Source organism: Carassius auratus, chromosome 8, assembly GCF_003368295.1.
Source record: "Carassius auratus strain Wakin chromosome 8, ASM336829v1, whole genome shotgun sequence".
NCBI classification, from domain to species: domain Eukaryota; kingdom Metazoa; phylum Chordata; class Actinopteri; order Cypriniformes; family Cyprinidae; genus Carassius; species Carassius auratus.
This window is the reverse complement of record NC_039250.1, coordinates 16,102,619-16,126,533: the sequence shown is the minus strand read 5'-3', so window position 1 is coordinate 16,126,533 and position 23,915 is coordinate 16,102,619. Positions and strand designations below refer to the sequence as shown.

The 23,915-nt window shown below is 37.1% G+C and overlaps 1 protein-coding gene across 1 annotated transcript in view; it reads left to right on the top strand.

The window, feature by feature from the left end:
* gfpt1 (glutamine--fructose-6-phosphate transaminase 1) overlaps window positions 1-18,921 on the top strand; it is a 39,786-nt gene extending 20,865 nt beyond the window's left edge. The window contains exons 14-18 of the mRNA XM_026269907.1: window positions 11,054-11,168; window positions 13,332-13,459; window positions 14,544-14,711; window positions 14,909-15,070; window positions 16,707-18,921. Of these exons, the coding sequence (XP_026125692.1) occupies window positions 11,054-11,168; window positions 13,332-13,459; window positions 14,544-14,711; window positions 14,909-15,070; window positions 16,707-16,751 (618 nt within the window). The 3' untranslated portion in view covers window positions 16,752-18,921. The remainder of the gene's footprint in view (window positions 1-11,053; window positions 11,169-13,331; window positions 13,460-14,543; window positions 14,712-14,908; window positions 15,071-16,706) is intronic.
* The last annotated feature ends 4,994 nt before the right edge of the window (window positions 18,922-23,915 follow it).

Below are 23,915 nucleotides of genomic sequence, written 5' to 3'. Positions count from 1 at the left end.
ATGCTGGCATGAATTTACACACTACTGTGTGATGTAATACAAAAACTTGAAACAGAAGATGCTACCCTCACATCATTCCCTGCATTATTGGGCATTTTTTCAGCATGACAATAAAGATATTCATTCTACCAAGGAGAAAATCCTTCAGTGGACATGTATTTCACTCAACCTTAATGCTCTTGGGCAGCTGTGGGGGATTCTGTAGAGACGAGCTAAGCAACACTTCCCATCAAAGACCAGAGCATTCATTCCAGAAGTTAAACAGGACAGATGTGAAATTTGTCATGACCTTGCACACTCAGTGCCAAGAAGAGTCAGAGCAGTATACTTCTGGATGACATACTAATTACTAGAATATTACACATTTTCTGAATTAAATCTAGGGTGTACTCATTTCTTAAATCATTTATTTAAACAAAATTGGCTAATTACTTATCTTACAGAAAATATTGACATATATTTTGTTGTTTTTATGTTAGATATGTTAGATCTTTCCATGAATTATATTAGTGATCATTAGGAAAATACATCTTTTATATTTATTCAGAGGGGGTTTACTCCTATGTGCTGTGCACTGTACATACTGGAACACAAGGTGAAAAGATTTGAGTACAGAGAAAATCCTGCGTAGTGATGCTCAAGTTGAAGGTGTTTTTTTTTTTTTTTTTTTTTTTTTTTTAGGAGTCATAGTCTCTATTTTGTAAATATGGGCCATGGGACAGGTTAAACGAGTTTATTTTTCTTTGGCTACAGTAGGTAATTCTAGTGGTGACAAGCATGCATGTCACTTCTGGAGGCTGCGTTATACTCCGTGAGATAAAGTGCTTCACTCTTTTTTATAGCTTTTGCCGGCTCTAAGACACTTGCATGCTACTTTTTCTAGCAAAAATTCACTCAACACTAAATGAAACCTTAGGTTTACTGGTAAAATTTAAAAAGAAAACAAATGTGATTATTCCTTAAAAAATAAAGATTTATCAATATGTGATGTAACATTCAGCCAAGATGGTGACCAATACTCAGAATTCGTGCTCTGCATTTAACCCATCCAAAGTTTTTTGGATAGGCAAGGACTTCTCTCTGAAGAGTGAACCGTTGTGGTATCTATAAGTACATGCTTGCTAAAGAACTTCTTGATGCACTTTTAACAGAAAGTTGTTGAGTTGAAGAGTGCTGACTTGAATGTGAGAAAATGGAAAAGAATTGAGAACTACAACTCAAAATATCGAGAACCACCACACATGCGAACCAACCACATGCAAGTCTAATGAATTCACAACAAATATGTGAAAAGAAAAAACTTTTCTTGGAATCAAGCGTCTGAGCAGCTGGATTTGGCTGGATGAGAGACCACAAAGAAGAATGCACTTTTCATACTCTTGCTCCTCCGGCCTTACTCTACCCTTAATTTTTCATACTTCTTAAGAGGAAAAATGGCATTTCTAACTGTTAGCTTGTCATGCAAAGAAAAACAAGGGAGATCTATTTAATTTATGACTAGGCTTCATTAGGATAAAAATATAGATGCCTGCAGGCTGAATGAGGTTATCTAATTGCCTATATAAGTATCAAATTGCAGTGAAACAATGAGGAGCCAGGACAGCTGCCAAAATCCTCCATTGGTATTTTAGTCCCTCTTTCTTTAGCTTTTGGAACTATTGGGCAGGCCATTTTCAATGAGTTTGAGCTAGAAAGTTACAGATTCCCTCGGATGTCATCCAGGTTTCAAATTAGATGCAGGACCCTACAGTTGAGGATCAAACTCTCATTAGATCGGTGGTTTATTTGTTTCTGTATTCAAGAAAAATTATGATGCAGTTTTGATTGAACAAACTCCCAAATGTTGTTAATGACCACGTGTTACATAGTTGTAAAAGAAATCCCCCTACCAAAGTCATTACTGTGATGGTTGGGGCTTAGAAACATTATAGTCACAAAATACTGAATTTATGCTGACATCTTATAGCAGATTGTTCGTTAGATCATATTCAAGTCCGTATGAAATCAAAATTTACCATCTCTACTTTTAATAAAGAAACTGGAGTTAGTCTTTTGACTGCAAATTTTCATTAATATTTTACATATGCCCACTTTTAAAGATTTGAACAGTTCTATCCATCCATTTCTTTCATGCTTGAAACTGCTTTTCCTATAAAGGGTTAGGAGGATGCTGCAGCCAATCACAGCATCTCAGGCCAAGGCAGTGAAAACCCTGGACAGATGATCAGTCCAAGCAATTCCCAATGTTTCACATGCTGTACATTACATTACAGGTTGAATTCATGTTGATGTTAATGATAAACATACAGTCGTCATGTGATTATGGTGCAAGCCTGGTAATCAGAAGGTAGTCGGTTCAGGACCTCCAAGAAGTGATCAATGAGCTTTCACCTTTGTGCCCTTGAGTAAGGCACCTCAAGGTTATTCCTGGGGGTGCCTGTCCTGTTAAAATGTTTATGTTGCCATTCTATGACAGGAAGTAAAATGACTGGAAATGGATTCCACCGGCCCTGGTTTTGTGGTGATGAATTACAATTCTGTTGTTACTGTATTCGATTTAAGTTTCATGAACATGAAATTTCAACTTTGTTGCTCTGTAAAATGGTGATCTGTTTCCTGTGGTCCATTGTGGTCATAAGAATTTCTCAAGAGTCTCCGATGAATACCCTTTGGAGTTATGGTCATTCTGGAAGCCATTTCCCCAACTGGAACTCTCATCACCAAGAGAATGACACTCTGACATTCTCATTTATCCATCAATAAAAGTAGAAATCCATCCATTCATTCGTTCTTTTATCCTCCCACTTATTAGTTCCCAACTCATGTTTTTCCAGATCAGGGCATTAAGTGTCCACAAAATACTTTTTGTTGAGTGTTTTTACAAAGTATAAACACATACAATCATGCACACTCAAGTTGAGTTTATCTGGCCTTTTTACTTGCCGTCTAAATTATTCTTAAACCACACTTTTTAAATATCTGGACTTTTGAGATCGTTGGTTTTTCTCCACAGATGCAGGCTCTTTCATTCTCTCCGCCCATGTCTGCACAGTACCAGAGCAATCCCTCAGAGGAACCTCTAAACCCACACCCACAACTACTTGGGAGTGTTATGCTCCTGGGTTTCCAGATTGCAGCTGTAATAATTTGGATTGCAACTGCAAAATTAGGAAGTTTAAGCTAGGGAAGAAGATGACCTTTTGCTGACTGAGAAATGAAAGGGTCATGTAGGCGCCAGTTATTTTTTTTTCCCCTTACACTTCCGTACATGGGTGTAAGGTTTGAGGACATTAGATTGGTAACTTCACTGGCTCGATTTCTGGTGGTCATATTTTTGCACATTGTGGCCATTAGATGGTTAGGCCGACTTCATTCAACCCAAGAATAAATCCAAATATCTGCCAACAAAAATCTTTGCAGACAGACACCCTTCAACTGTTACTTTCAATTTGCCAAAATTCACCAGTTGCAGTACAGCTCGCAGCCAGTTAGCTTATGCCCAACCCATCTTATGAGCTGCTGTATTTGATGAAGATGTGACATTGCTTGGTTTGCCTGATTTTTCTGTGATTGCAGTCCTCCATCTCCCATAAGGACTCTGTTCTTCAAGAATGTTCCTGCTCTGGCAAGCTTAGGTTCCTTCATAATTCCATGCTTAAAACTTTCCGTGCTCCACTAGGGGTCCTTTTTTGTTACTGTTTTATTTTTATTTTTTGTGAAAAATGTGACATTGCAATCACAGCAAAATCAGGCAAACCAAGCAGTCCTCCCTCTCCCATAAGGCACTCTGTTCTTCAAGAATGTTCCTGCTCTGGCAAGCTTAGGTTCCTTCATAATTCCATGCTTAAAACTTTCAGTGCTTTACTAGGGGTCCTTTTTTGTTACTGATTTAAAAAAAAAAAAAAAAAAAATTCTCCCTTCAGTGGCTATAAGTCACTAAAGTCTGTTGTGGCTCTGCTTGATCCTCACTGGATGGAAATGCATGCACTTTCTTGAACTTAGACTTTGCCATGGTATAAAGTTTTATCAGGGGTAGGCAAATTTGGACCTTGAGGGCCACAGTCCTGCGGAATTCCTATCCAACCCTGAAAAAAATCTTCACCTGCCTATAGCCTTAGTTATTCTGAATAAATTGATTAGCTTGTTCAAGTATGTTTGATTTAACGTTTGAGCTGAACTCTATAGGACTGGGGCTCTCTAGGACCGAACTTGAATTTTATAATACTGTTGCATCACCAAACAGTTGCTGCCCATAGTGGTGCCAGAAGTTACCAAAAATAAATTGTGTCTGTTTAATTGGTCACAGTCAGCGTGCAACCCTCATTTAGAAACATCTGGAGCACAGGTGTCAAACTCCATTCCTCCAGGGCTGTAGGCCTGTAGAGATTAGTTCCAACACATAAACCATTTAATTTTCAACAAAGCCTGAAGTACTTGATTAGCTGGATCCAGTGCATTTAATTAGAGTTGAATCTAAACTCTGCAGGGCTGTGGCCCTCCAGGAACTGAGTATGACACCTGTGATCTAGAGCCTCAACTCTGGACCTCGAGGTCTGCAGTGTTTAGCTCCAACCCTAGTCAGACAAACCTGAAACATCTAATCAAGGTCTTTAGGAACACTACAAAGTTGCAGGTAGGAGTGTTTAATCCAGGTTGGAGCTCATCTCTGCAGGCATTTGTAATTGAACTTGTTGATATCACTTTGAGTCCATGAGTTCGCCTACCAGTGGAGTGAGAGGAGCACAACTTTCACGCTCAACCAAATCAAACATTATTAGTCAATCAGAAGCGTGACACATTGAAAAGCTGCTAGGTGCAATGGTCAAAGATGTCCATCTAGTGCATATTTACATAGAAAAACAAATTAAAAAGCAGCAGAGCTTTGTAAACAGCTCAGAGTAATCATGTCATCTCCATAAGAATGACGTTTAACAAGCAGATCACTAGAACACAGAGTGGCAGAACAAATTTACCTGGATTTTTAAAGTCCTGTTCACACATGATCTCTTAATGGTAACTTTAAAATTTAATGATCATTTGAATCTAACTTGTGTTCTCTGTTGTAAACGGAAGCAGTTCTGTTGGAGTTACGTATGAGGTCAGCTTTGCGCATGCACTGCTCCGAAGTGTCACATGTGGAAACCCAGCAGAGCGATCAAAACAACGGTCACAAATTAGAAGTACAAAATTTGGATTTGTGAAAAAGAATGTCGGAGGATTTTGATATAAGCCAAGAGGAGACTGTTTTCTGTGTTAAAATAAGGAACCGTTGCTTCTTTGATCCTGTAAACAAACGTTGGTTGGTTTAAGAGTTTATCCATGGACCCAGTTACACATATATCATACATTGATGCATGTTTCTGAGTTTACATGTGGCCAAATATAAAAATTTTATGGATTTAAACCTTGTTCAATCACGCTGTAAAATGAAACGTCACCAGGCCAATGGCAACTTCTGCAGATATTTGTTATAATACATAATGTACTTAAGTTAGTTATAAGGGGTGGGTCGTTTCATGGAAAAGAAATCGAACCGTTCGAATCTCCACACATGGTTCGGCACACGCTGGGACCGCGGTTCAACTTAAATCTAACAAATCATCTGTAATATGGATTGCTATAAATAACATTTAAAACAAACAGGGTTCAGCTAATATATGTTTCTGTTGATGGATGCGCATCCTGGCTTCCCAGACATTGCAACAGCGATGGGGGGAGGAAAAAAAAAACAACCTAGACAAACTGTTAGAGCCCTGCACAGGCCTCAGATTTAGGCCCTAGCCCGGTCCTGGCCGACAGCTTATCAGAATTACTAGTCTCTTTTTTTTCTCTTCTCCCAAAACAGACCATACTACGGTTTCAGCTATTACATTAAAATAAAAAAAAAGTTTTGTATGCAATAGCAAAGTGATTATATTTAATATTTTATTTATTTATTTTTATTTTTTTATGTATATAAAAGTGATCATGATGACTTGCCTAAAATAAAATCTATAGATATAAAACCGTTCAAGCGTATAACAATGTTTAAATGTCAAACCTAGATTAATGTGCGCTATATCCAATAATTTGTGCAGAAATGCTTTGTAGGACATGGAGGTGCCAGCACAATCACCTGCATTTTTTTTCAGTAGACATACGCCGTCATTTTTGCTCATAAAGGTAAGAGCAATCATTTGTAACTGCAAAGGGTATGCTTTTATTTGTGTTCACTCACAATATCAACAAAAAGTTGTGCTTTTATAAAATAAAGAAAACAAGCATGATGCACTTTCTTCCGTTTCGTCTTTAACAGGAGTTAAACTGAAACTGAAACTCAGCGAATACATGCCTCACAGACATGATAAATATAAAGAAAGCTTTAAATTACTACTTAACGAATTAAAACAAATCGAAAATAAAAACTTTAATTATAATTCTAATACATAAAGATGTACTTCTCTCTAAAGGCGCGTCTAATGAGGACATGACGAGTCAGGCATGGCAACTGCAAACCAGTTTTGGCAGTTTAAATTTTTAAGAGCCAGAGGACGTGAGCTCGCCTGCGCAGTGAAAAAATGTGTGCGTGTGCTCATCCGAAGCACGCAAATCTGTGCCTCAGAACACAAGCAAATATTAAGCTCTTTCTGAAGCATTGTGACAGTCTTAATATTAATCGAACAGCAACAACAAATAAATCACTCACTACTCTTGATTAAAAAGCTTTTGTGACTTTAATAAAAAAATAATCTTTAACTTTACAGTCCAATATGCAATCCTGTTGTGCATTTGATTACTTAATTCAACTTCTGTACTTAAAAACTAATGCTAGACCTACCTACAAAAAAAACCTGTTGCTGTTGCTTGTAGTAAGATATATTTATTTATTTATTTATTTATTTATTTTATGTTTTTAATAAGTATAGTTTTTCTATAAACATAGCACATAACAAACTGTACCTAAACTGTGACTCTAAAACCGTGAAACAAACCGAACTGTGAAAATGTTGAACCGTTTCACCCTTATTAGTTATGTTCATATCATGTATAGGCATATTGCATTATTTATTTTAAGTGTTGTACAATAAACCATGTAATTACTTGGTTTTAAAATTTTATTTGAACCAGTTGTTACTGCCTCATCGTTAGTTTATATATAATACAAAAGCCTGGTTTTCACTTAGGCCTCACAAGCTCTCAAATCTATTCGATTTCGATTCTCGATTCGATTTTCTATTAGAGCTGTAATCGGGCCTTAAAAGTTATGCCCGACATGTCCCGAGCCTGACACGTACATTTTGATTGACAGCTTTTTAAAAGCCCGAACCCATTTACAACCCGACATTATTCAAAAGTACGCAGCACACAGCTCTTTTGCCTTTTGTCAGGAATGAGTCATTTATACATGGCTTAACATAATTTATACGTGACTAATGTAATAGGCCACTTGGAAGGTTGAACAAAGAAAAAAAATAAGTCCTCTGTAACATCGTAACATCTCAGCACTCTATAAATAGCCCTAGTATAGGCTCATTTAGCATATAAATAGACCAACGCACCAATAAAAACAAGTCTTTCTTAAAAAAATTAATTAAGATAAATTCTAAATTAAGATGGGTATTTGGCAATAACGAAATGATAAAGGCTCTGCCGGATTTGCTTCGCCATAGCAGCTGACATAATAAAATAATAATGCCAACATTAGCTTATATAGCCTACTCTACATTATGCATTTAAGACTCAAATAATATTTAGTTATTATTTGAAAAACATTTACTCACCAAGATTAGGTAAGGCCTAAGTGTTTTTGTGGAGGAAAATGATTGAATCCATTGTAGATGGCTTCAGCGCGCTCCTGCGCTCCCTGATGGTGTGTCATTATTCACTCATTATTCTCATTATAAACAAGGTCAAAACTTTTCCAAACCTCACACTTTGCTTTAGTTGCTGGTGCTACCAAAACGTAATCGTTAGAAGCAAGCCTCCGTTTCAACTACTCCGCATACATTTTGCATATTTCTCGTGCTAATCGAAACACATTACATGACCGCTCATTTACCGCACAAGCTCGAGCCCGGCCCGGCCCGATTGGTTCGATTGGCAATGGGCTTCTTCACACTGCCTGAACATGTGCAAATGTGCTTTTGAAGACAACTGACCACGCGCACCTCTGAGCGCCGTTGTCTGCTCAGAGCCTCGGTACACACTCTCCGATGGCGATGTTTACATTACGAAATTAAAAAACGATTCATGGCCTTTGAAAATCGATTTTGAATCGACCACATTTTAAAAAACGATTAATCGAAAAATAATTTTTTTTTACCCAGCCCTAGAAAGCAATAACTTTACCATAGTATTCTTTCAAATGTAAAAGTTGCCATAGTCATTGCATGCTTTGCATGTGCTGCCTCCCAGTACACTTTTACGGTAGAACATTTACAAATATTTTTAACTCAAACCGTTGCAGTCTTCAGGTCATATAATAGAAGATAATGGGAATCATGGCTTTGAGAGTAAAAAAAAAAAAAACAATACACAAACATTACCAAATTTTACCCTGCGGCTCGTGACGATACATTGAATTGTAATAATATACATAAAGCAAGAAGATGACACGTCATGCACCAGCTAAAGAAGAAGATGTGAACGCACTCGGGACAGTTCGGACATTGTGATGAAAAAAACGATGCACAGATGGATCGTTTTGTGTCTTTACACATGAATGTATCGTAATGAGCTGCAGTGTTTAATTTGGTTTTGTTTGTGTGCATGTTTTTATTTTATTTTTTATTTTTTATTTTCTTTACTCTCAAAGCCGTGATTGCCATTCAGTTACATTTATATGACTGACAGACTGCAATGGTTTTAGTTAAAAATCCTCGTTTTTTTTCTACTGAAGAAACAAAGTCACCTACATCTTGGATGCTCTGGGGTAAGCAGATAAACACCAGATTTTCATTTTTGGGTGAACTAACCCTTTAAACTTTGCACAAGGTTTGTTTAATTTTGAGAAACTTGTTGCCTTTTAAAACCACACAGAGGGTTTAGATTACTGTGCATTGGGACTCTGGTAAATTGGTTAAAAAGGGTTGATGGTTTAATGTGATCTAATGTCTCACCAAGATCATAATCTGTCAAACCCAGTCGCCATTAGCCTGGTAATACCAGACTCTGCTACTTCACTTTGCTTCGTAGACAGAGTCTGGAATGGCATAATAGAGAAGTGTTTTCTCTCTCGCTAGGGGGCGCTTGTCTGAAGTTTAAAATCATTGGTTACCCGTAAGCCAATCAGATACGTTTAGTTATGACGTATGTTATGTGCCTGTACAGCCGCATCGAAGCACAGACATCATGCATTGAACTCAAATCTATGATTGAACTTCTACTGTAAACCTGGTGTAAACACATGATGATGCGAGCGAAATACCGGAGTGAACATGGCTGTAAACGACTTTTGCAGATTATGTGAAGTTAATCTACGCATCTACGTCACGGCTCTCAGCCCGCCCTCTGTTCGTTGATTGGCCCGGCTGTTTCCAGACCGGTGGCAAACAGTCGCCATCTCTCCTTTGACCAAACTACATAATCTCAGATTGGTACAAGAACTTTATCCCTGCAAGTAGTGAAGTGTCACCGACGAAAAGCATCTGTAAATAATAAGTGACAAAGTAATGTATCCATGGATCAGTGCTCATGTGGTAGTGATTTGTGAGTGTGTCTGGTCCGTGGCTCCTCTACCATCACTGGAAGTATCTCACATGAACTCCGAGAACCATAAGTGAGCCAGAGAATGTTGTCAGATGTCCTAAATGCTTCCTAAATGTGCTTCGTATCTGACTGAGAGTGGCTTTAATATGCTCTGAAAGATAATGGCATGACATCAGATTACATTTAGATGTACTGTGACAACGTATGCGTTGAGGAATGCTGTTTAAGCGAAGCACTTTTTCTTTCTCGTTTCTCCAGCCTTATTTGGCAAATCAGTTTTGGTTTTCTTTCTTAAGATTTTTATAATGACACCTGGCAACCCAAGTTCTCTCGCTTTGTCATTTGACCAGGTGTAGAATTTGGATTATAAATGTGCCTTTTTTCCTAATTGAAGGAGATTGCAGATCAAATACACATTTTGGGTATTGACGTTTTTATTAAATTGCTTCATGGAAAACATCTGTCAAAATCTTGGTGGCCCCAATAAGCCACTGTTAAAATGTCAGAGTGCCATTTTCTGCATTGCATTTTTCTCCCTTTTAATGGTTAAACTAAAAATATGAATCAAAAAGCATGTCTAATTAATTGAAATCATGAAACATACACAATTTAACAGCAGCTTAACATACACAATTTAACAAAAATGTAATCTTTAAAGCCTTATTCTTTTTTTTCTTTTTTTAACCAAACTCTTTTAAAATTAATTTTCAGAAAATGGGGGTATTCTCGTATCATATTTTAAATTAATTTTCTGGATTCCATTTGAATGGTTTCATTAAATTGTAACAATCAAAAATTGTGTTCACAAAGATACAGTACATGCAGAATATGCAGGATTCAGGTTTAAATAATATTTTTGAAGCTTAATATTCTGTCTCTCTCTCTCACACACACACACACACATTTTGATTTATGCATACTTGCCTAGTTTTGATATTCATCCAAAATTTTGTGTTATAAAGTAAATTCCGGTTTTATGACTGAATTCTTCCCATGTTTTCAGCATCATTGAAATCATAGGGTCCAAAACATATGGACTATCGTTTTGGAGAAGTTGTTGCAATGACTTGAATTGATGTGGTGCTGAATTTATTTATTTATTTATTTATTTTTTTGTGGATGTTCGAAGCATCAAATATAAAACATCTATCCTAGCAGAGTAACCACCTCTTGGTTTATATGCAGTTATCTAATGCCAAGATATGTGAACTTATTTTAACCATGGCTTCAGTGTCTCAACTACTTTGTGGGGCCACGGTGGGCCAGAGTATACTGTAGTATTGACCCCCGTTTCTAACAATAAAATAAATAGCATTGTGAGCAAATGTGAACTCAGTTTTGTGCCGTTTATTTGTATTCATTGCAGGCATACACAAGTCAGTTCGTGGCTCTCATCATGTTCGCCCTTCTGATGTGTGATGACAGAATCTCAATGCAGCCGCGCAGACGAGAAATCATACAAGGCCTCAAAGTGCTGCCAGGTAAACACTAATACCACTGTGTGTGTGAGTTTTACAGTGGTCTAGAATTGCTTCTAATGTGATCTTAGTCATTAGTTACAGTAGTAAATCTTAATAAATTGTGTTTTTGTGTACATTTACGATGGTTTAATGCTGACATCATAGAGCTCCATGTGCGTGTAAGTGCATTCACTCAGGGGCTGTGTGCAGAGAGGAGTAGATGGCCTCGGCCAGCTCTCTCTGTCACTGCTGGAAGTCTTTATTGGACCGCAAGAGTCTGCTGGGGCACCCCTTCTCCCATCTTTCTCCAGTTCTTGCTTTCTCCCTCTGTGGAGTTTTTGTTCTGCTTCCAAGCCAGTGAGGTCAGGAATGTATTGGCAGCCAGTTACTAACCCCCCTGCTCTTCAGCTCACTGTTCATATGAAGAACTGCTGATTCTGCCATTTAATGATAACATGCTTTGAATAGTGTGTTCCCAGTCTTTAGCCCATAATGTACAAATGTTGCAAGCAGGTATCATATCAGTTGTCTCCTTTTGAAGTTCAGCTCATGTCTTGAATGGATCAGTAGTTTGGATGATTCATGTGTGTGTACGTGTGTGTATGTGTGTGTATGTGTGTATATATATATATATATATATATATATATATATATATATATATATATATATATATATATATATATATATATATATATATATATATATATATATATATATGAAAATTGCATTCATTTAAATAAAATAAATTAGAAAAATTAATTGATTTTGGCAAATATTATATAAACTATAAAATGAAATCAGTTTTTATTATACAAAGTCTGTAAACTATAATGTATATTACAAACTGATTTTTCAGATTTTTTGAATTTTATGAGCTTAGTATTAATTATATAAATTATATTACATAAGTGACTCTCTCTCTCTCTCTCTCTCTCTCTCTCTCTCTCTCTCTCTCTCTCTCTCTATATATATATATATATATATATATATATAATTTTTTGTCTTATTTTATAAAGATATAATAATGTAAAATAAAAAAAAAAGGTCTGTAAAAATGTGTATTATAAAGTTACTGGGTCTCATTCATGAAACATTGGTAAATATACGAGTAAATATGTGAGTGATTTGCGCGTAAAGAGAACTTCGCGAAAACTCTTCTCCTGATTCACAAAAACTTCGTAAATGTCAGATGTGATAGTAAAATGTGTGTGTGTGTGTGTGTGTGTGTGTGTTAAAGAATTCCATTAAATCGTAAATGGGACGCGCGTGCACGCTCATTCTCAATTACCATAAATCCCGCCTATTAAATCCGACTGACAACTATATATGAGCATCATATTATGACACCAAACGAATGATTCCAACACGTATTTTCAAAAGCCAATGAAATTAAAATTTCTCAGCTGCAGAAATTGAAGTTTTATTATCAGAAGTTCATTCAAAACGCCACGTTTTATTTTCAAGCGTACATAGTGGCGTATCAGGTCCTAAAAAAAGGAAGCTTGGCATAATATAACAGACGATGTTAATAGAGTTTCATCTGTTAATCGAACAGTCCCAGAAGTGAAAAGAAAAACCGTATGTAATTACTATATATAATGTTTTTTTTCAAAATGCTGTATAAATATGTACCCGATTATGAATTAAAATGCAGCCGTATTAATGAGCAAAACGTTCAGACGTTAAACACACTATTTAGGCGTGGCTGGGAGCAGGTGTAGATTTATTTCGTACCAACTAACATTTTGAAAATACGAACGTTTTAATGAATACGAAAATTTACGCCAGAACCACTTTACACGCGATTTACACAAAAATTCGTTCTGCTCGTTTTTCATGAATGAGACCCAATGTATTCTTCTAATTTTGTCATGATTTTATGAACACAAAAACTTAGTAATTTTACATATTACAAAACATTTCTGACAGCTTCTGCTCCATTAAAAAAAAAAAAAAAAAATCTAATAAATAATAAGGAAAGGAAAAAAGGACTGGACATTTAGATGTACAGTTGAAACACTGCATATTCATTTAGCTCTGTTCCATGAAATCCTTTGCTTTTTTTCACCAGACGTTTTAGAGCCTTCACTCACATAACAAAGAGGTGATACTTCGCTATTGATTTTCTGTAATTGGGATGTATTCTCATTGATGTCATAGTAAATAGCTGTGTCTCTCTGTAGATCTCATCAAGGAGGTGTTGAGCCTGGATGAGGAGATTCAGAAGTTGGCAGCGGAGCTGTATCAGCAGAAGAGTGTTCTCATCATGGGCCGAGGATACCACTACGCCACCTGCCTGGAGGGAGCTCTGGTTAGACCACTTCCCTCTCTCCTTCCACCCATCTAGCACTCACTCCCCTCCTTAAACCGTGTGATAACTTCGGGGGAAAAACAGACCCAAATTAAAGTCATTATAGCTCTCAATTTTCTCATCAAAGCTCTCAAAAAATGGGGAAAAGTTCTTCAAAAATGCAGAATATGATCCCTTTTTAACATCTTACATTTTAGTATGAGATTGCATTAAAAAAAAAATGTAATATTAATATACTGCAAATTTTTAAAGTGATTTATGGATGAACTTTCCCTTTACCCGAGTCTCCCATGTATCCCTCTATTTCTGATTTGAGGGTAATTTACACTGATTGAAACTTTGCTTCCACATTCAAGAATGAGCCGACGTGTACATCCAAGTCTTACAGGAAAGAAAATGAGAATCTTAACTGATGGACTTGAGAATTTTCCAGAAGTCTGGCCTTGTTTAGCCTAACCACAGATAAACACAGGAAGCAGTTTGACCGTTAAGAAACCCCCCACATACTCTGGAAGTGAGGATGAATCTGTCATTGACGCATTAGCAAGCTCTGACCAGATGAACGTATGTACTTTTAGAGTTTTCCACTTCCAAAAGTGGTTATGCAACCAAAGTGCATTTTTTTGCAAATTTTATATTATTGATTTATTGATTTTTAAATCCTGGCTGTTTATTTGTACGTATAAAGCACATATTCTACATCCTTAATCCTACCCAATACCTAAACTTAACAACTGACAAAAGTCATACTTATTGATTTGGTTATAATGAGTATTGGACCTTAAAATTAAATTGTGATTTTTTTTTTTTTTTTTTTTAGTTTTGGTTTTGTTTTGCTGTGCTTTTGGTTTGGCTTTTGAGTTTTCTTCATTCCCCTTATGTTTTTAGTTTTGCGTTGGTTTTACTTTTTGGCTTTTACTTTTTGTTTTGCTTTGTTTGCCTTGCCTTTCTCTGGCTTTTATTTAAATTTTTTGCCTTATTTTGCCTTTCTCATTTTGGTTTTGGTTTTCCTGTGCTTTCTTTGTTTAATTCATATTTTGTTAAATAGTTCCCATGTTAAAGCTTGTGTTTGTGGGTCATTTAGAAAATCAAGGAGATCACGTACATGCATTCAGAAGGGATTTTGGCTGGAGAGCTGAAGCACGGGCCGCTGGCTCTTGTGGACAAACTGATGCCGGTCATCATGATCATCATGAGAGACCACACATACACCAAGTGCCAGAACGCACTGCAGCAGGTCGTGGCCAGGCAGGTCAGAGCCATTCAAATGTTCACATTTATCATTACTAGATCCGGATGTCCTGAAGGTTATGCTACTGCTTGTAAGATATAAAATAGTTTAAAATGCAGTGGTACAATGATTAGTGATGCTTTCTATCTAGAGACAGCCCTAGCAGTCCCTGTTGTTTTTTCTCTGTTTAAGAGGATGTGGTTATGTTGCTGTTGTAGGGCCGTCCCATCGTGATCTGTGATAAGGATGACCATGAGACCATCAAAAACTCCAGCCGCACCATCAAAGTGCCTCACTGTGTGGACTGTCTGCAGGGCATCCTCAGCGTCATCCCGCTACAGCTGCTGGCCTTCCACCTCGCTGTGCTCCGCGGATACGACGTGAGTAAATAAATGCTGTTATTCTGCACTGACACATTAAATCAATCCAAAATGACAGTAAAGACTTAAATTGATACACAAAAGTGATTTTGTTTACACAGTGAGCACAACAGCAGTCAATGCGGGATAAACTGGAACACCACCAAAACTCTAGGCCAATTCGCACATATACATACTGTTAAACCTAAGTTCAGAAAACAAACCTAATACAACAATGAATAAAACCGTAATTTGCGACAATTCCACAGTAATCCTGTACATTATTGAAATATATTCTGAATGTAAATAAAAAGAAAAAAAAAGAAATGAAATGCTATCAAAATCGTTAGATTTATTTGAAGGTCTACACAGTTAGTCATTTAATAACTTTACCATATCTACAAAAGAAGACAATTTGGGAATAATTAGTAATGTAATGTAAACATGGACTATGTAATATTTATTGCAGTGAGTTCTAAACAAGTAGAAAGGTCTTTGCTAGTGTAATGGAAGAATGAGTTGATTGAGACATGTATGAAGTGTTTTAGTCAGTTTTAACGCATTATGAATGTGCAGTTCACTGCTGTGCCGAGATGAAAGCTGTTAAAAAGCTGCATAATTCTTGTGACCAGTATTCATATCACAGAAAACTAATACTGATAAGTTGACCAAAAAATTATTTGACAAAACATAACGATAACACCAAAAAAAAAAACTCAAGATCGCCAAAGACGAGTAAACGAGTAAAAGCAATAGGACAAAGCATCTGCAGTAGAACCAAGAAAAAATAAAAACATTGTATAAAGTAATCAAATGTATAAAAACACTTTGTACATTGATTGTATATTTCTTCTTATTAAAGTTACAAAAGTGACTGCTGTCACTTTAAGAGCTGCCCGGATTCAATATACTTTTACACACGTTTTCTTTCTCAGTGGTTTGCTTTCACTTAAGACCTAAATTACGGTGGCCAATTTGACACATACGTGTAAGTGTATGTATTTTAGTGTTCAAGGCCTATAAAGCAGCAAAAATAACTGTTCAATACTCAATAAAAAATAATTTGTTCCATGTTCAGTACATGGGTCAAAGACGAAAAAGTGTTTAAGCATGAAAAAAGTGTAATACTGCTTTAAACTGTTGTAGTCCCACATTTTGCTCTGATTTACACAAGATACCCAGTGAAATGTCATTCAGTGTAACAATCTTGTCAGGCATATTTACAACAAAAATCAATTTATGACATATTAAAAGATTAATTACTTTCACCCAAAATACTAATGAGTTGTAATTTAAAAATTTTTTTAACATTTGCCACTATCCTAGGTTTTGCCCATTTGTCAGTAAGATTTTTTTACTAATTTAAAACACAATAAAATGTAGTATGCTCCATTATTCATTTAGATATTTTAATATGTACACGTCAGAATAAGCATGTAACATTATTTCAACCAAATTTTTACATTTTATTCTCCAAAAACTTATTTGAAACCTTAAAAGTAGACATTTTACTTACATTTAATGTGCTTTCTATGGACACAAAATCACTTTTGTACATTTCTTTTGATGCAGACATTTTAACGTATTTGACCCACATATTATGCCATATTACTTAGTGCATTGTTTTTATTAATTCTTCTTTTCTTGCTCTACACAGGTTGATTGCCCAAGAAACCTGGCTAAGTCTGTGACTGTTGAGTAACTGCTTCCTGATTGATGCCTCAAACACACACACACACGCACACACACACACACACACACAGACACGTCCAGACTATCAAAGACATGAAGACTAATGAAGAGAGGGTTTTATACATGCCAGCTTTCTTGATCCTAAAAAACCTGAGGTGTACCTCCATATACCTGTATCTCATCTCAGAGCATGATTTTGGATGTTTCATATCATTACTGTTAACTGTTATCTTTTTTTTTTGTGTGTGTGTGGTGGCGTAGTATGGGGTGGCTTTATAAGAGCTGCACTCTTAACTCGATGTCTCTTGATGCGGCCTTTAACACATTCGTCTTATGGCTTTTTATTAGTTTGCTCTGTTTGAAATATTAGTTTGACCCAGAAAGACTGCTAGATGCTTCTCATCGAATACACAAAAGCATTTGTGTAACAAAGATAAGAGCGTCATAACTCTCCATTAGCCGTTCTCCTTGTGAACCCCCCCACACAGTTCTAGTGATATGTGGCACTAAAACAAAAATGTGAATCAGTGTTTTATAGTTTGCACAATATTTTGTTTCTCCAGTTTGCTGCTATTTAAGTGGATGTAGTTGTTACCTATGAGCATATTTTTCCCAGGATGACTTTTAATCATCTGGAATTTCATATCCATGTTTATTTCTCACTGTGGCCTGAGAGAGCTTTGATACAATGACTCTTATTCAAATCAGTATTCATTGAATTGATGCTGATGTTTGATCTAGCGATCATGTCTTCTCAATGCATTTGTGCTTTGAGACTTTAATACATAATATGAACGGTTTATAATATTGGTGGGCTAAAAGTTTACAATATGATTCAAAACTTGTATTTAAGATATATGTTCATATTTATCAATTAAAATTATCCTAGACGCATAGATGCATTAATTAATGCAAATAACTAATGATAGATAAACTGTAAGGTTTTCATCTCGTTCATGTTGCAAAGAACTGAATGAAAAATAAGGTCAAATATCAAGGTCACAGTCGGGTTAAATGAATACAATCCCCAGTCATCTACATGAAGGGTCAAATATGAAGTTAATGTATTATCTGATCAGTTTGTTTAGTCATCAAAGTTTCTATGTGCTTTTGCCAAATTGGGTTACAGGATTGGTCACGTTTAGTTTGATGTATGTATGGCCTGTTGAACGTCAACCATTTAGAAATGAAATGTTTACATGAAGAGAAGGTGATGTCTGATTATTGCATTTTGAAGAATCACCTCTGCTTCCCACAGAAAGTTGATTCAGGAGGTTTTGAAGCCAAAGCAGAGATTGTAGTGAATCACTGCACTGCAGTACTGTGCCTGTAGTTACTGTACGAGAATCAGATTTATAATAATCAGTTACTGAGATTCATCCGAAGGTATACTTGTTGGCTTCCATTCTTCAATTCCTTTACTGTAGAAAATTGAGAGGCCTTGTTAAGTGTCTCAAATGAGAGGACTGCCCCATACAACGCCACCGACAGCTACGATTGTTTCCAGGGGACCATTTTCTTGTCTTTTCTCTTAGGTTTTATTTTTATTGGGTATAGAAGGGTTATATTTTTATATACTGCATTATTTACAGTTAAAATGCTTATGTACTTCCTTTTGATTTTTTTTTTTTTTACGTTTTGTTGTGGATAAAATCAACATGAATAAAGATTTCTATCATCTGAATCTTTTGTTCAAAGCACCGGATGGGCATGATGAACCAAAAATATCTACTATTAATGGCATGTAACCAAAGGGTGAAGAAGGGTCTTATGGGGCAATAGCTCTAAAGGTGCGATTATAGTCCTGTGCTTATATTTTTGAAATGAATAATATATTCAACTCATGGAAAGAGGGTTTTCTATATTTCACAGGATAATATACTAGCATTGCTCTTTGGTCAGTGGTGCACTGAACTGCTTTGCTTTTATGTTTTACGATAGCATCTTAACTTTTCATCTTAAAGGTTTGTGTGGTAGGTAGTTTTTTTCTTTCTCTTCAGATCAGTTTTGCCATCCTCATCCAGCAACTGTTTGGCGACATCCAGCAAAATGATGTCCGGCATCGAGGCCTTAATCACTATTTAAGGTTAAAGCATCTCGTAATGTGTTTTGGGTCTGTGTGTGTATGTTGAATTTACAGTTATGATCAAGAGAGTTAATAAAACATTAATTCTTTCTCACTCTCTGGTTGCTTTCATTCAACTTTGGCAAAGTTTTACAGTGAAGAAACGCTTTGTTCGAATCGGATACAAAATAGGGCACGGGACTCCAGAAGTTTTCTCTTTATCTCAGCAAAAAGCCAGTGAATGGAGAAGTGTGTCCTTGTTAAAATTAAACCAAATATGATATATTATGTGATCTGTTTTTTGTTGTTGTTTCACAGGCAATTCACATCAAAAATAAACACATTAAAATATATACATTTCAAATATAGCCTTTCACTTTTAGACTTGCTAGGTGGGGAATTTTATTTATTTATTTATTCTCAATATTTTTAGAAAAAGTCAGTTTTAAAAAGTAAAAAAAAAAAGAAAAGGAAAAGAATAAAATTTTCTTCTCATGCCATAAGATGGTTCCAAATGATGTTACTTTATAACTGTCACAATTTTATGGGATTTCACATTTTCTGTAATATTTAAAAAATGTATATATTTCTGTACTTGGCAATAAATATTATAATAAATAAAAATTGTGTACTGCACCAAACTGAATATTAGTTCATAAAGAGTTTGATAGAGTACATGGAGCAGTTCTAGTGGTCTACGAATGCAATGCTTAGTTTGATTAATCAACCAGTATTTGATATTTTATTATTTGATATTTTTGAGTATATTTGATTTGAATTCAACCTTTAACACGTAAAAGACATGCAGCGAGACCCTGGAGTGTGTTATAGTTCACGCTGCATCGCAAACGGAGGATCTGCTTTTTTATTCTATATATTGTTAGACATTTATAAAAAAAAAAAAAAAAATGAAAATTAAAAGAGGTTTGTATTGACATATGCATTGCTATTTCAAAAGAGTTCAGAACTCATTGACTGATGAGTAGGCCAACCCTTGTTACACAATAATAAATTATAGTTGCTCTGAAAAATATATCAAAAAGCAGTCATGAAAAAAAAGTCAGTATGTTTTAGGTTATAATATTACTTTAGGTTTAGATTAAGATCTTATTGTTATAACGATGTAAAAGCAAGTGTGCCCACCGGGGCACCAGTGTCTAAAGGAACCATTTTCCACTATAAAGAAGCTTTTGTGCATTGCAATGACATTTACACACACATGGAGCTCTCCCACTCCACTGAAGCCATAGACTCGCACTATTTTCCGCTCCTTTGATGGCAAATAGTAACCAGAGATTTGATGATCTGAGCTGTATGTCTTTCTTAAGTGGTGTTCTTCAAAAGCAGGAAAACATTTAAGCTCTGACTCTTGGCAGCGTGGATGGATTGGGGCTGGAGCTGTGTCATGGTTGTTGATGACTGGATTGCTTTATTGGCCAGAGCAGAAAGTGGGTCAGGGTGTATGATGCTGAATGCAAACTCCACTGAATGTCTAAAGAAAGAAAGGCCTGTCATTCACAGCAACTCATCTCTGACATGCCATCCACTTCATATGCTGTCACTTTGTCAGTATTGGTAAACTGACATTTTACTGCCAAGTCTGAGCTCCGTTTAACTCCCTTGGGTGGGTAAAATCACGGTTTCTCCAGCCACAGCTATTTCTCATTTGGATGCAATGTCTGCCAGACACATAATATAAATATTACATTGGCCTGGTTGCCATTTAAGTAATAATTCATTCAAATCAGCAGGGAGACTATAATACTGGAACACTTTTCCTGCAAGACAAATTTTGGCCTGTCAAAATGTTTCAGAAACATTTGTGTTCAACAATGTTTCTGTGGCAACAACATTGAAGTTGTAGTATCACAAGACTGTGATATTTAGCTTTGATACAACAGTTCTACAGACAAGATGTTAATAACTTGCATTTTAGACCATATTTAGTCAGATAGTTTGTGTGTGTGTGTGTGTGTGTGTGTGTGTGTATGTGTGTGTTATTAAGCAGCGCACTGATTCAAAAGCCAGTTTGAATTATTGTAAACTAATGGAGCGGAGCAGCGAAAGTCATTTTGTAATCACTCCAGGTTTTACATTTCTGGCCCCCTTGATGTGTAACTGTAAAATCGTATAATCGCTTAGCATGTATCTCTTTTTAAGAAATACTTTATTAATTGTGACCATAACAAAGTAGGCCTACTTTATAATAATTCAGGCATAACTCCGAGACCTGTACATTGGATGCACACTTAAAAATTTAATTGGAAATAGCAGTTGATCCGGGTACATTTTGCCTACTGTTTAATGAACACAAATTAATTCACCGCCTCAGCAGTGCCACAAACTGATCACCTCCATGCCACGCCGAACTGAGGCAGTGATTAAAGCAAAAGGAGCCCCTACCAAGTATTGAGTACATGTAAAAATGAACATACTTTCCAGAAGGCCAACATTTCACTAAATAAAAAAAAAAGTTTATTAAGTATTCTAATTTTTTGAGATAGTGAATTGGTGGGTTTTTGTTAAATGTGAGCCAAAATCACCACAGTTAAAAGAACCAAAGATTTAAACTACTTCAGTCTGTGTGAACTGTATTGATTTAATACACAAGTTTCACAATTTGACTTGAATTACTGAAATAAATGATTTTTTTTTTTTTACTTTACAAACTGTGTTTTGTGAAGGAACTGCTGGGGGTTCATGAGTTCATGAGACAAAAGCTTTCCAAACACAGATTTAAATGATCCACTGAGTGATAATTCAAATAACAATGCATGTGTTTATCAGTAGTTGATGCAATGTTTAAAACACTGAAAACTGAAATAATTCTTGCTAATCTAGTGTTCAAATGCGAAGTATAACCACTGACTAGTGACTGGTCTTTTGTGAATGTTCACAAAACTGAAAGACTTTCTGAATGTAGTCAATAATTATGGAGAATCAGTAAATTCAGATTTTTTTTAATTATTATTATTATTTGTCTCTCTCTCTCTCTCTCTCTCTCTGTGTGTGTGTGTGTGTGTGTGTGTGTGCGTTTGTGAATAATATGTTGTCATGTAATCAATAAAAAGAAACAGTAGTAATCGAATTACAATTACTTGTGTTTTTGGAATCTGATAATGTCAACCAGATTATATGTAATCAGTTACTACACAGCACTGCTCACAGATGTGTGTGGTTAGACAATGTATTTAACATTAATAACTGTAGGAAAAACAAGGAGGTAAAGAGTGAAAGGAGAAGGAATGATAGGATAAGAGTAAAGAAAACATATAAAACATGAATATCAGGGTCAAAGACAGAGAGACAGAGTTGAAGGAACACCAACTAAACAAATCATCACAGTTCATTTTCGTAATCGATCCTAACACAAAACAGGTTACACGGGTCTCATGGGTTCCTCGGCTCTGCTGGAGAAAATGCATCCTGATTCCAGTTTATTATTCCAGCAGAGTTTCATTTGCTTATCTTTGGCTGCGCTTGAAATGTTTCATGCCAAACCTTGCTGAGCTTGTGCTTGCTTAAAATTGAACACATCTATGATGGTGAGAGTGGTTTATAGTTTCTGTCTCATGGGACGCCAGCTTTCTGTGCAAATTGTGGACAGAGCGGCTGTCTGGACTAAAATACACCTGGTCTAAAGGGGATTAGTTAAGCAGAGATGGCTGAGCTGCCAGAGATGGATGATAAAAACAGGGTTGAGTTTGAGTCAAGACCGAGACCAGAGAGGGTTCAGTCCGAGTCAAGATTGAGACCAGAGAGGGTTCAGTCCGAGTCAAGATCGAGACCAGAGAGGGTTCAGTCCGAGTCAAGATCGAGACCAGAGAGGGTTCAGTCCGAGTCAAGATCGAGACCAGAGAGGGTTCAGTCCGAGTCAAGATCGAGACCAGAGAGGGTTCAGTCCGAGTCAAGATCGAGACCAGAGATGGTTCAGTCCGAGTCAAGACCGAGACCAGAGAGGGTTCAGTCCGGGTCAAGATCGAGACCAGAGAGGGTTCAGTCCAAGTCAAGACCGAGACCAGAGAGGGTTCAGTCCGAGTCAAGACCGAGACCAGAGAGGGTTCAGTCCGAGTCAAGACCGAGACCAGAGAGGGTTCAGTCCGAGTCAAGACCGAGACCAGAGAGGGTTCAGTCCGAGTAGAGATTAAGACCAGAGAAGGTTCAGTCCGAGTCAAGATCAAGACCAGAGAAGGTTCAGTCCGAGTCAAGATCGAGACCAGAGAGGGTTCAGTCCGTGTCAAGATCGAGACCAGAGAGGGTTCAGTCCGTGTCAAGATCGAGACCAGAGAGGGTTCAGTCCGAGTCAAGACCGAGACCAGAGAGGGTTCAGTCCGGGTCAAGATCAAGACCAGAGAGGGTTCAGTCCGTGTCAAGATCGAGACCAGAGAGGGTTCAGTCCGAGTCAAGACCGAGACCAGAGAGGGTTCAGTCCGGGTCAAGATCAAGACCAGAGAGGGTTCAGTCCGTGTCAAGATCGAGACCAGAGAGGGTTCAGTCCGAGTCAAGACCGAGACCAGAGAGGGTTCAGTACGAGTCAAGATCAAGGCCAGAGAGGGTTCAGTCTGGTTCAGTCCGGGTCAAGATCAAGACCAGAGAGGGTTCAGTCCGGGTCAAGATCAAGACCAGAGAGGGTTCAGTCCGAGTCAAGACCGAGACCAGAGAGGGTTCAGTCCGGGTCAAGATCAAGACCAGAGAGGGTTCAGTCCGTGTCAAGATCAAGACCAGAGAGGGTTCAGTCCGGGTCAAGATCAAGACCAGAGAGGGTTCAGTCCGGGTCAAGATCAAGACCAGAGAGGGTTCAGTCCGGGTCAAGATCAAGACCAGAGAGGGTTCAGTCCGAGTCAAGATCGAGACCAGAGAGGGTTCAGTCCGAGTCAAGATCAAGACCAGAGAGGGTTCAGTCCGGGTCAAGATCAAGACCAGAGAGGGTTCAGTCCGGGTCAAGATCAAGACCAGAGAGGGTTCAGTCTGAGACCAGAGAGGGTTCAGTCCGAGTCAAGACCGAAACCGGAGAGGGTTCAGTCCGAGTCAAGACCGAGACCAGAGAGGTTGGAGTCCAGGACAAGTCCAAGTCCACATAAGGTTGGGTCTCTCTGGCCATTTTAGCCC